General features: G+C 43.8%; 1 protein-coding gene across 3 annotated transcripts in view; it reads left to right on the top strand.

The window, feature by feature from the left end:
• The first annotated feature begins 3763 nt into the window (after positions 1–3763).
• Positions 3764–13376, top strand: part of LOC141407170 (ubiquitin-conjugating enzyme E2 Q2-like) — a 35759-nt gene continuing 26146 nt past the window's right edge. For all 3 annotated transcript variants that reach the window (XR_012414735.1, XM_073995455.1, XM_073995456.1), the window contains exons 1-3: positions 3764–3967; positions 7198–7251; positions 10873–11012. Coding sequence is in view for 2 of the 3 variants with exons in the window: in XM_073995455.1 (XP_073851556.1) it covers positions 10900–11012 (113 nt within the window). In the remaining variant the exon portion in view is untranslated. The remainder of the gene's footprint in view (positions 3968–7197; positions 7252–10872; positions 11013–13376) is intronic.

Below are 13376 nucleotides of genomic sequence, written 5' to 3'. Positions count from 1 at the left end.
ATATTTGCTAGAATTCAGCAGTGAATCATCAGGTCTCAGGCTTTTCTTTGCTGGGAAACTTTTTATTACCGCTTCGATGCCATTATTTGTTATTGGTCTGTTCAGGTTTTGGATTTCATCATGGTTTAATCTTGGTAGTCTAGATGTGTCTGGAAATTTATCCATTTTTAGTAGGTTTTCCTATTTCTTTGCATATATTTGCTAATAATAGCCACTAGTGATCCTTTGAGGGTTTGGTTTTTTGTTGTTTTTTTTTTGAGATGGAGTTTCGCTCTCCAGGCTGGTGTGCAGTGGTGCAATCTCAGCTCACTGCCAGCTCCGCCTCCCGGGTTCACACCATTCTCCTGCCTCAGTCTCCTGAGTAGCTGGGACTACAGGTGTCTGACTCCATGCCAGAGTAATTTTTGTTATTTTTAGTAGAGACGGGGTTTCACCATGTTAGCCAGGATGGTCTCGATCTCCTGACCTCGTGATCCATCCACCTCAGCTTCCCAAAGTGCTGGGATTACAGGCTTGAGCCACCGCACCCGGCCTGAGTTTTTCCAGTACCAGTTGTCATGTTTCCTGTTGTTTGTCAATGTTATGTCATCAAAAACCCAACTTTTAAAAATGTTTTTAAATTTTAGTTTAGTTTGGTTTAGTTTTTGAGACAGAGTCTTGCTCTGTCACCCAGACTGGTGGGCAGTGGCGCAATCTCAGCTCACTACAAACTCTGCCTCCCAGATTCAAGCGATTCTCCTTCCTCAGCATCCCGAGTAGCTGGGATTACAGGCGTGCACTACCATGCCTGGCTAATTTTTGTATTTTTAGTAGAGACGTCATTTCACCATGTTGATCAGGCTGGTCTTGAACTCCTGACCTCGTGAGCTGCCCATCTCAGTCCCCCAAAGTGCTGGAATTACAGGCATGAGACACCGGACGCGGCCCACAGTTTGTTGTTAAATTTTACTTATTTACTTTTTCTTTTCTTTACAGACAGGGTCTCATTCTCTTGCCCAGGCTGGAGTGCAGTGGTGCAATCATGGTTCACTGTAACCTTGAACACCTAAACTTAAGAGATCCTCCCACCTCAGCCTCATGGAAAACTGGGAGTACAAGTGTGCACCACCACACCCGGCTAATTTTTCTAGTGTCTGGTGAGACAGGGTTTTGCTATGTTGTCTAGTCTGGTCTTGAACTCCTGGCCTCAAGTGATCTCACCTCAGCCTCCCCAGTAACTGGGACTAGAGGAGTAAGCCACCAAGTCCAGCTAATTTTTTTAAAAACATTTTCACAGAAATGAGGTCTGGCTTTGTTGCCCAGGCTAGTCTCAAACTCCTGGCTTCAAGCGATCCTCCCCCTTCAGCCTTATTATTGCATTTTATCTTCACCATCACGCTGTAAGAGTGCCTGGGGGTAGGTGCTCCAAACAGTAGCAATGTAGCAGCCTCCACTCATAGGTGACAACGAGACTCAGTGTAGATAAGCAACTTCTCAAAGGTCACACAGCTGGAGGGTGGCTGAGCCAGGATGAAGACCTAGGACTCTAAACCTGGTGCTCAGTAAATGAGAAAATCTCTGGGGGTTCAGGATAGCTTCCTCCCAAGAAATCTTTCTCCAAAGGTTCTAAAAACAATGACAGATCCATCTTTCATAAAGCAAACAAAACTAGCAGCCCCTTCATTTTGGGGCGCAGGGGGAGGGATAGGATAAAGGTTAGATAAGCTCCAGGGCATCCCATTTTAATCCTACATATTTATAAGGCAATTGCCAGCACAGCACCCCAAACCTAAAGAACCATACACAGCTGTCTCCGTGGGGCATGGCGTGTTCCTGGATGTAAAGATTTTCCTATGTGCGCTTACAGGCCAGTAGCATCATTCTCAGTCACAGGTTAAAGGACAGCTAGACACCACCGTGAGAATCTGCTGAGCTTTCCAACTAGTTTATCTGTTGTTTGCAGTGAAAGATGCCCTGAAAAGAAGGGGTGTTGGTGGGAAGAGTTCTGATTTGAGGTCCCCTGATCCAGGCACCATCTCCTTCCCCAGTCGCAGGAATCAGGAGACTCCATCTGTAAACACAGGCTCAAGCTATGTCTCCCAGCCCCCTCTTTCAACCAGGTGCCACCCTCTGCTTCTCTTCCATAGACAGCCTAGAGCTGCCACATTCCCTTAGGATCTGTGCCCTTGGGCCTGGCTTAATTTTTTCCTCTCCAGAGGCCGGCAAAGCCTAACTCGTTACTGGATGCCAGTTCCTTTGCCTGACTTTCAGTGACTCCTACCTTACCCTGGGGTTTTCTGTTTCTTGTCTCAGCACTAACATTTCTCATTCCTCCACAAGATGAATTGCTCACTCCAGCCAACTGAAGCATGCTCCTCTTGACACAGGTAACTCTAGGCATATGGTTGGTGCAAAAAAAAAAAACAAGCATTATGTCAATTTCATTGATCAACAAAAGTGCGCGCTCCACAGCAAAGTCAACTTGATAGTGCCTGGGCCTCTGAGTTCAAGAGCCTTCTAGACAAACGGCTCTGAGCTGAAACATGAGCATGGACACATAGGCCTCCCTCCCGGTCCGATGAGATCATTAGGATTCTTCGTTGTTGTCCCTGAGCATTTTCCTGCCTCATTAATGCACGTGTAGCCAACACAATAATAATCATAGCTAATAACCGCTAAAGCTGAGGACTTTCCTGAGCCAGGCAGTGGCTTTAAAAACTTTCAAGTTTTCACACAGACTCTCGTTGAATAATTTGTTTTTCAGATCAAGAAACTGAGACTTACTATCACATTTGGGATTAAGTTTAAAAAAAAAAAGAGAGAGAGAGAGAAACTGACACTTAAAGCTGTCAAGTATTTCACAGCCAGCAAGTGGCTAAGTTGGAACTTGAACCCAGGCAGTCCAACCCTGGGATCCTGTGCCCTTACCCATGATCCAGTGTTGGCTACAGGAAACTAAAGTGTACACGTTTTCAACTATAGTTTAAATGGGTGACATATGTTTCCTATATTTTCCCTAGGTGATTTTCAGTTTGGGGGTATTCTACTTACACAATCTCTGGAGCTAGATATTAACTGAGAACAAATAGAAACTAATGAACTCTGAAAAACATAAAACATGAGCAACATGATGTCACCGCAAAAGACAAATCAGCACACAGCCTTCTTGTGACTGTATTTTGCTAACAGTCCACGAGCTAATAATCAGCCTGAACTCAGCAGTGCTCTGTTCCCTTGGGAGATGGACAGACACACGCAAACACACACTCACACACCATTGGGAGACACACACACAACCCTCCCCTTGGGAGACACACACACACACACACACACACACACACACACACACACACAGTTACAGAGTTGGTTGTGTCGCCCTGAGCCTCCTGTCAGCCAGTGTGAGGAAGGGACCAGATGGGTCAGGCAGAAAGGTGCTGGGTCAAGGGAGGAGGGGGCAGCCGGGGGCGCGCGCACGCTCTGGACTCGTGCACCCGCCAAAACGGATGCGCGCGGGGCACGCCGGGTTGAAGGGTGAAGGGCGAGGGGCGACGGGGACAGGGACGGGGACGCAGGCAGCCCTTTCCCAGGCGGTAGCGGGGGCGGTGGTGCTGTCGCCCTTTTAAGCTGCGGCTTGACAGGAGCGGCGCCTCCCGTCGGTGGATGGGTTACAATGGGAGCAGCTCCACAGGCCTCCACACAGCTCCCGCCAAGGCCACCTCCGTGCCCCTTGCCATTTTCCAGCCGCGCTCCCAGGAGGCTGGAGGAGGCGGGGAGAGGCGGAGCTGGGAGAGCTCTGCAGGGCGGCCCCGCGGGTGGTCGCGGCCGTGACAGCGGCTCCGGAGAGTCTCCCGTTCCGCGCCCCTCCCGCCGGAGATGAGGGGAAGATGTCCGTGTCCCGGCTCAAGGCCAAACTGAAGTTGCTGGCATCTGTCTTCCACAAGAACCAGGAGCCCGCAGCCGCCGGCTCACGCTCCACAGCAACATGACGGTGAGGCGCCCTGCCGAGGCCTCGCGGGGCAGGGTGAGGGCGGAGAGGGGGCGCCTGGAGTCCCGGAACAAACGGGTGCCTGCCCCAGAGAGACCCCGGTTCCCCGCCCCTTTCTCCCGCGACTAGCCCGGCCCGCCCCCGGGACTGAGGGAGGCTTGGGTGGGAGGAGGCGGAGGCCGCGTCTCTCCGGCTCCTGGCGGGGGGCTGGCTTGGGGGCTGCCGGCCCGTCTCGGCACCTGTCGCCGCGCCCAGAGGTGGGAGCCCGTGGTGGCCAGAGCCCTCTCGGGAGCCAGGGTCGCCCGAGTCAGCCCCTGCTCCGGGACCGCGACAGGGCGGTGCAGAGCGGCTCCGGCGTTTTTTGAGCCCGGGCGGGGAAGGGGAAAGGCCTTTAAGCTTTTCGGTGTTTCGGCCGGGCGCAGTGGCTCACCGTAATCCCAGCACGTTGGGAGGCCCAGGCGGTCGGGAGTTGGAGACCAGCCTGGCCAACATGGTGAAACCCTGTCTCTACTAAAATATACAAAAATTAGCGGGCGTGGTGGCAGGTGACTTAATCCCGACTCCTTGGGAGGCAGAGGCAGGAGAATCCTTTGAACCCGGAAGGCAGAGGTTGCAGTGAACCGAAATCAAGCCCTTGCACTCAACCTTGGGGGATAAGAGCGAGACTTCGCTCAAAAAAAGTTTTCTTTTGTTTTTTTGTTTGTTTTGAGACAGGGTCTTACTCTGTCACCCAGGCTGGAGTGCAGTGGCGCGATCTTGGCTCACTGCAGCCTATGTCTCTTGACAGTCCACGGGTTAAAGCGATTCTCCTGCATCAACCTCCTGAGTAGCTGGGATTACAGGTGCCCGCCACCACGCCTGGCTAACTTTTGTGTCTTTAGTAGAGACGGGTTTTTACCGTGTTGGCCAGGCTGGTCCCAAACTCCGGACCTCAAATGACCCTCCTCTGCCTCCCAAAATGCTGGGATTCCTTCAACCCAATCAAGTTGACACTCAGTGTTAACCATCACACGTGTCTTCAGAATTGTCACTCTTTTCTGCTGGGGCCTCCCTCTCCTGGTTTGCAGACTCATGCTCATCCTGTGGCACCAGGGTGGGGAGGTGCTGGTAGGAGAGCTTTCTAGCTCCTGAGTTAAAAGGCAGACATAGTGTCTCTTTTAAGATTTTGCTGCTGTGTTGAGTTATATTAAAAACATTGTCTTTTTTCTCTGGTTTTCACACTCATAGTAAGAGGCCATCAAGATAGGCTTCCTATATCAGAAGGTGATCCTTACCAACAGTAGCTGGGAGAAGTACAGTAAAGAATGTTAGATTGTTCTGGGAAAAAAGTGGTCCCTCCATTATTTGGATTGGGTTTGTGGCTTTGTCAAGCCCAGCAGTCTGATTCCATCTGCTTTGTGTCTTCAGGCATGTCCCTGTGGTTTTGGTTCACTCAGGGTATTCTCCTTGTATGTGTTATTTTTCCGCTGCTGTGGCAGACTTATTCTTTTTAATACAATACTGTAATTTTGGTGGGGTTTTGGAAAGAGGACCAGGCCACATCCTGAAAAGAAATTCATCTTAGGATTTCACAACCCTAACTCACTTTTTGTTTTGATGAAATTACTTACCCTTTTTGAGGGGTGGGGGCTCAGCTTTGTCGTTTGTAAAATGAAAGAGAGTAACTGGGCTGATGGTTACAGACATGGATGCATGTCAGAATCACCTCAGAGAGCTTTTTAAAAACAGAATCTCCCCGGCACTTTGGGAGGCAGAGGTGGGCAGATCATGAGGTCAAGAGATCGAGACCATCCTGGTCAACATGGTGAAACTCTGTCTCTACTAAAAATACAAAAATTAGCTGGGTGTGGTGGCAGGCGCGTGTAGTCCCAGCTACACGGGAGGCTGAGGCAGGAGAATCGCTTGAACCCAGGAGGCAGAGGTTGCAGCTAGCCTTTCCTGCCACTGCTGTCCAGCCTAGTTGGAGAGCAAGACTCCCTTACAAACAACAACAACAGCAACAACCAGGAAAACAGATTCTCTGGGTAGGCTTTGAAATGAGCATTTCAAAAATGCTCTTTCAATCACTGATGCAACCAAAGTCTTTGGAACTTCTAGGCTAAGTATATGTTCTTTAGATATCCAAAATATAACAATTTAGGGAAATGAAGAAGGGGTGAATTACATTTTGGAAGCTGCTGCTGGCTTCCTTTTTCCATTTAGATTTTAGAAGACAAAGAATGTCTAAAGAGATGCAGATTTAAAGGAAATACAAGTTAATTCTGCATGGGTATGTTTATCTACATGGCATTCTCCAGCTCACTGATCCAGAAGAGTTCTAACACCCTCTGTGATCATGGGTTTGTTTTTCTTAAGTATTCCTCCATCAGAGTATCTGAGAACAGACGCTTAGAAAGTGCTGAGACCTTTGTTGGTCTTACTGGATCTCCGGATCCTGGTTTCTTGATATGTTACATATTCTGGGTTCTAACCTGAACTGGCCTTCATGATTAAAGATGCATTTATATACTGTACACTGGCCAGGAAGCTTATCTTTTGAAATTTGCCCAAACTGGGTATGAAGGCCCTTCCTAAAACCCCATTAAATTCATTTCTAAACTCGATGATCGTCAATTGTGTCAGTTGGTAAATTCTGTCTTGTAGAGAGGAATTTTGTAGTAAATAACTTGTTTTTAAAACTAAAATTTGCCTTTGAGTAAGGTGGTAATCATTTCATAATTCTTAGTTTTGTGAAGTGTCTATAAATCACACATCTGATCTTTTAAAATGAAAGGCAATTGAATTTACGTAATGATTCAGGCTTTTCAAAGTTAAAAAGGTAGTTATTTTAAGGAATAGATAGTTGATTATATTTATTTTTTATAAAATAAGTCATTGCTCTTATTCACATAGCCATGTAAATCAAATGTTTTCTTATTTTAAATTAGATTCTGTTTTAACGTTGTTTTCAGTTTTGCTTTATATTTGACTTATATATTTTATATTTATCTTTCATTGCTTTTTTTATTCCTAATTCTTTTATTTTCTGTTCCATTTTTAAAAGCTGATGACTGTTGTTTGTCAAACCATAGTTGGATTTAAAAATAAACATTTAATGTTAATAAGCTCTCTGGTAGTGGCACTGCAGTGACAGATGGTTGAGAGTTTGTCCCTAAAGCTATGGCACCAGTCTTCTAATGGACTTAGCCTGTATTCAGCCTGTGTAACCCTGGCAGATTCTTTCTCTGTTTCAGAATGGGACAACAGAGGAAGTGACTTCAGAGGAAGAGGAAGAAGAGATGGCTGAAGTAGGATAATAATGACATTTCATAAATGTCGTCATTTTTGATTTGAGTAATTCCATAAATCTCCTTTGTAAACTACTATTAATGTGCAATAATTGAAAGCACATTGTATTTGGAATGGAATATAATTTCTGAACTCTTGACTTTACCTCTAACTGATGATACGCCTTTGAGCAAATGCTTTATATGAATTCTTTGGATTTGATTTCATGGAAAACAAAAGTCCTTAACTTTTACCACCAAAGTTGTATTTATATTTAATAGTAATCAGTCCTTAACATGCATTCGGTTATTTTTAGGAAGAGGAACTACTACGTTTAAAAAATGTTATGTTTGCATAAAAGGAGAATTTGAGAACATGTTAGGGACTATTCACCAGAAGTAGTGAAACTGTCTCTTGTTGAAAAATCATCAAGGAATTTTCTCTCAGTCTGTTTTATGCTGCTATAACAGAATACCAGAGATTGGGTGATTTATACAGAACAGACATTTATATTCTAACAGTTCTGGAGACTGGGAAGTCCAAGATGAAAATACCAACATTTAATGTCTGAAGGCCTTCTTGTGGCATCCTCCCATGGTAGAAGGCAGAAGGGCAGGAGAGCAAGCTAGTCCCATGTGTGAAGCCTCATTCATCAGGGCCTTAATCCCATTAAGGAGGAAGGAGCCCTCTTGGCCTGATCTCCTCTTAAAGGTCCTGCCTCTCAATATCATCACATTAGAAACACCTGAATTTTGGAGGAACACATACAAATGGTAGAAAATTTAGTAGAGCAAATTCCAATGACATTGAGCCTAGGCCAGTTGTCAATTCTGGGTATAATTTCAGATGTTTTCAGGCTCTGAAGCTTTGCATTTACATTAAAACTTTGGAACAAAGATCTTTGTCTCTGCATTGACCAAATAGAAAGCATGTGAATTTTATGGTCTTGATTGTTTTAAAATTTATTTTCTGTTTGGGGTCTTACAATTAATTCAGACTTTCATTTTCTTGGTTTGGAAATTATTAATCTAAAATATACTTTTAGAGTGCTTCCGAACTGAAGAAGTAGTGTCGTAGACTTATTGTTATTTGTTTGTTTGAGACAGGGTCTCGCTGTCACCCAGCCTGGAGTGCAGTAGCGTGGTCACGGCTCACTGCAACCTTGAACTCCCAGGTTCAAGCAATCCTCCTGAGTAACTGGGACTAACGGCAGGTGCCCCACGTCCAGCTAATTTTGTGTGTGTGTGTGTGTGTGTGTGTGTGTGTGTGTGTGTGTGTGTGTGTGGAGTCTGAGTCTTGTTCTGTTGCCCAGGCTGGTCTTGAACTCCTGGCCTCAAGTGATCCAGCACCTCGGCCTCCCAAAGTGTGGGATTACAGGCGTGAATCACTGTGCCTGGCTGTAGGCTTGTTTTATGAGTCTGGGAGGAAAATACTTCTTAGAATTGTCCAATTAGAATCAGAGTTTGTTTCAATGTTTTTATGCAGTTTAGCTGAGGTGGAATAAACTGCATGAAAACATTAAACCTTTTCCGTGGGTCAGGCGGCCATTGTACTAAAGATGAAGAACACTTTCATTTTCCCCTCACAAGATAATGAACAAGGGACCGCAACTTTGAGGGAAATCTAGAAAGGTAAGAGACTGGACGTTGGAGATGTCAGATGAGGACAGGTGAAAAGCAGATATTCTAGGCTCCTGAAAGAACATGGGAACAGGCCCAGAACAACCTTGGACATGGTGTGTTTGGGTGCATTGGATGCTTTTCTTTTGAGAAGGAAAGTTGATGTGTTGAAGTCATGGAAAGCAAGATTGGCCAGAAAAGGCAGATGGTTAAAAGTCTTGAATTCGAGACAGGCGTGTGTTTCTATTTGGTGTGATTATTGATAAGAAGACTTTGAGCAGGGAATAGTGTGCTGAGGATATTGCTTTAGAAAGATATGTTGAATTCTGTTTGCGATGTGCTGATTAATACTTAGGTGGAGAAGTTTTGTGTGGATGGGAACATGACTGAGGTTGAAGGTATAGGAGGAAATACAGACCAAAGGCATTTGTGAGCATGGGAGGAAAACAAGCATAGGATAGAAGGTCAGGGCTGAAAGGTGCACACAGGGAGAAGGGAGCTTCATGACATATGGAGTCATGGGCAGAGTTTGAGTGGAGGTAGTCAGTAACCTGCTCTAGAAATCAGTGAATTAGCCGGCTTGGAAAAAAAAGAATCGAAATGAGTATAAACTACTTCTTTAGAGTATTTGGCATTTGAAGTGGAAAAAAAATTTAACTGAAAAAAGGATTTTTAAAAATCTGCATATATTTGTATATGTGTAAGAACAGATAGTATGGGAAGGGAGGGAGCAGAATGATGTGAATAAAGATGTTGTTCTGGGGGGTACTGTTCAAATTCCTTTAAAATTATTATTATTTTTTGAGATAGGGTCTCTGTTACCCATGCTGGAGTGCAGTGGCATGATCGTAGGTTGCTACAGCCTCAAACACCTGGGCCTAAACGAGCCCTCTATTTCAACCTCCTGAGCACCTGAAATCAAATTCTTTTTCTGACTCATTTTTTGGTTATTAACGTCAATAGATGCTTAGTATATAAAACCATAAACTGAAATTAGAGAAAGCACCAAAAGTCTCCAGAGATAACAACTAAAATTAATTGAAACGAACATTTCAATATAAGTTCTTCTGGTCTTGTTCTGTGCATATTTCAGCATAATTGAAATTCTTTCTATTCCTTTGTGTATTCCATTTTTCATTTCAAAGTTTTTTGATACAGGAGAAATTATGCTGTGTTGGTATTTCAGTGGCCTCTTAATAGTTCATGGAATTGAGTTAACTGTTTTGTTGTTTTTGCACATGCAGATTTTGTGTGTGTTTTTGTGGTTGCAAGGTTGCAATAGGTATCCTTATGCCTAAATTTGTGTTTACATCTTAGACTAGTTTCATGGAATACAATTCTAGAAGTCGAGTTTCTGGAACAAACTATGGACAGTTAAGGTTCTTGACACCTGTTGCTAAACTGTCTCAAAGGTTCCTCTTAAGAGGAGATTTAAAAGATGCCTTGGCTGGGTGTGGTGGCTCATGCCTGTAATTCTAGCACTTTGGGAGACCAAGGTAGGCGGATCACTTGAGGTCAGAACTTTGAGACCAGCCTGGCCAACATGGTGAAACCCTGTCTCTACTAAAAAGATAAACAAATTAGCTGAGTGTGGTGGTATATGTCTGAAATCTCAGCTGCTCGGGAGACTGAGACATGAGAATCACTTGAACCTGGGAGGCAGAGTTTGCAGTGAGCAGAGATCGCCCCACTATACTCCTGCCTCGGTGACAGAGTGAGACTCTATTTTAAAAAAAGTAATAATAAAGAAGTAAATAAAGAAATCATGGCTTCTTTAGTAATGGTTATGACTTTGTAAAGCTTTTAAATCTGCTTTACACAGAGTCTAGCTTTTAAATAACATATAGTGTATGAAAGGTGGGAGCCTCTTGAATGGAATGTGTGGGCTTTTTCTCTCTCCCCATAGGGTAGATATATTCTGTTTCTTATCCCCCATTGAATCAAGAATAATTTAACTTTTGGCATAAGAAACTGCTGAAGAAAAATAGGTTGAATAAGCTAACATTTTTCTTCTTTTTGCAGGATATAGAAGACTGAGATCACTGTGAGATGAAAGAAGAGCCTATTAGTGGGAAAAAGTTGGAGGATGAAGGAATTGAAAAAGAAAATTTGGCAATATTAGAGAAAATTAGGAAGACTGAAAGGCAAGACCATTTAAATGTGTAAGTGTGTATAAATAGCTAGAGCCTGGACTTTTTGGTTAAGTCATTATAGTTAATACCTGGCAATTCGTGAACCTGCCGAATTCAGCTGCTCTCCTCCTCCATTCCTGCCTTAGTGGTAGATTCAGTCATCTGTTTATTGGTTTGGAGACAGGGTCTTGCTCTGTCGCCTGGGCTAGAGTGCAGTGGCACAATCGTAGTTCACTGTAGCCTTGATGTCTCAGGCTCCAGCGATCCTCCTGCCTCAGCCTCCCAAGTGTCTTGGACTATACGCATGTGCCCCCACACCAGGCTATTTTTTTTTCATTTTTAGTGAAGATGAGGTCTCACTGTGTTGACCATGCTGCTCTGGAACACCTGAGTTCAAGCGATCCTCCTATCTTGGCCTGCCAAAGTGCTGGGATTACAGGCATGAGCCACCGTGCCTAGCCACGGTCATATGTTTTCTTGCCCAAGGTTATCTTTCTCATCTAAGAATAGCCACTTTTTACCCTGTTCATCTGCTCTTCACATCCTGGAACCACCTGCTGATCCCTGTGTATGCCCCTTTCCGGCCTGTTTATGCTGTTTTCTCTGCTTACCTTCCTTCTGTGGCATCTGTATACTCACATTCATTCTCTCCTACAAAACAACTCAAATTATTTCTCCTTCATGTAGCTGACTTTGGTCCGTCCTGCTCTGACCAAACCAAAAGTTATTCTTCTCTTTTCACTTAACATCTCTTTTATGTGAAGCGGCAGGATATGAAAGGAACCTTGAGTTTGGTGACAAACACACCTTTTTTGGTTTCACTTTGCTCAACTGTAAAATATGGAAAGACAGTACGTACCTTTTGGATGACTGCTATGAAAAATAGATGAGAACGACGTATAAATACATGAAACGCTCAGACAGAGTAGGGAAAGGTCAGGTGATTGTCTGAACACTTACTACTTCCTGTCTTCTATTAGAGCTATTTACCAACTCCACGGAAGCTGAGAACCAGTTACTTTGTCTTGGGCACAGATTCTCCAAAACAGGGAATGAATTGGTAGGCCAGTAGATGCCAAGTGTTGAAACCAGAAAAATTACTCTCCTTCCTTCAGTCTTGGTTATATATTAATTTAATTAGTAATTGTTCATAGAGGAAAGATATTTAGACAATTTCTCATATCTTGATTATTTAAAAAACTAATTTTGTAGCATTTAAATTAATGTTACTGTACTTTCTGTGTCTTGTAATCGATTCTAGTTTGAGTTATCTTCAAAACAAGTATAAATTATTGAACACTTTTGCATGACCGATACTATGCTAAGTACTTTATATATCTTCTGATTTAGTCTTCATAGCCGCAGTGTGAAATAGGTGCTCTTCATATTTTAGAGAGGAGAAACTTCTCATATTTTAGAGATAGGAAATGAGCTCATGGTTACATAGCTAGGAGGTAATACCTTTGTAAACTTGATTTTTTTTCTTTTTCAGAGTATAGTGCAGTCTTTAAAACCTTCAGTTTCACATGACCTAAAAGTAGTTCCATTTCTATTCAGTCTTAGGATAAGATATTAATATGTTTTCCTCTTTAGAGAAGTCCCCGCACTGAAAAACTGAGACCAGTTGCATGTAGGCACACATGGTTCTCAGAGTCTCCATGTGTGAACTAGACCATCTGTGTAATATTCTTGCTTGTACTCTTATGGATGCAAGTCTTTTTTAGTTAGTAATGTGTCACATTGAGTATCTTCAAGTATTTTCAGAAATTGCTGGGATTTGGAATAGACTCATACTGAATTCTCTGCTATCGTGGAGTCCATGGTGGTCAGAACATGTTGGCTAGAGTTTTTCAGATGATAAGAAATAGAAAATGAACAGACTCGTGTCTAGCTTTATATTCTCTTGAAACTTCGTAATGCTTCATTTAATTGGACTTTTTTTTTTTTACTTCTTAAACTGTTGAGTGATGATCCATGTTTATTGCAATCTTTTTCTTTTTTTTTCTTTTGAGATGGAGTCTTGCTCTGTGGCCCAGGCCAGAGTGCAGAGGTGCCATCTCAGCTCATTTCTGCCTCTACCTCCCAGTTTCAAGAGATTCTCCTGCGTCAGCCTCCAGAGTAGCTGGGACTACAGGCACGTGCAACCACGCCCAGCTAACCTTTGTATTATTTTGGTAGAGATGGGGTTTCATCTTGTCGGCCAGACCGGTTTCAAACTCCTGACCTCAAGTGATCCACCCTCCTCGGCCTCCCAAAGTGCTGGGATTACTGGTGTGAGCCACCACGCCTGGCTACTGTAATCTTTTAGATCAGGTTGAAATACCTTAAATCTTAAAATTAGTTGGCTCAGTAGACCCTGGTAAAAAGCAGCTTTTGTGTTTCAGGCTGCAGTGT

Source organism: Macaca fascicularis, chromosome 7 (genome assembly GCF_037993035.2).
Source record: "Macaca fascicularis isolate 582-1 chromosome 7, T2T-MFA8v1.1".
Lineage (NCBI taxonomy): Eukaryota > Metazoa > Chordata > Mammalia > Primates > Cercopithecidae > Macaca > Macaca fascicularis.
The sequence above is the reverse complement of the archived record's forward strand: the minus strand, read 5'-3'. Positions and strand labels throughout refer to the sequence as shown.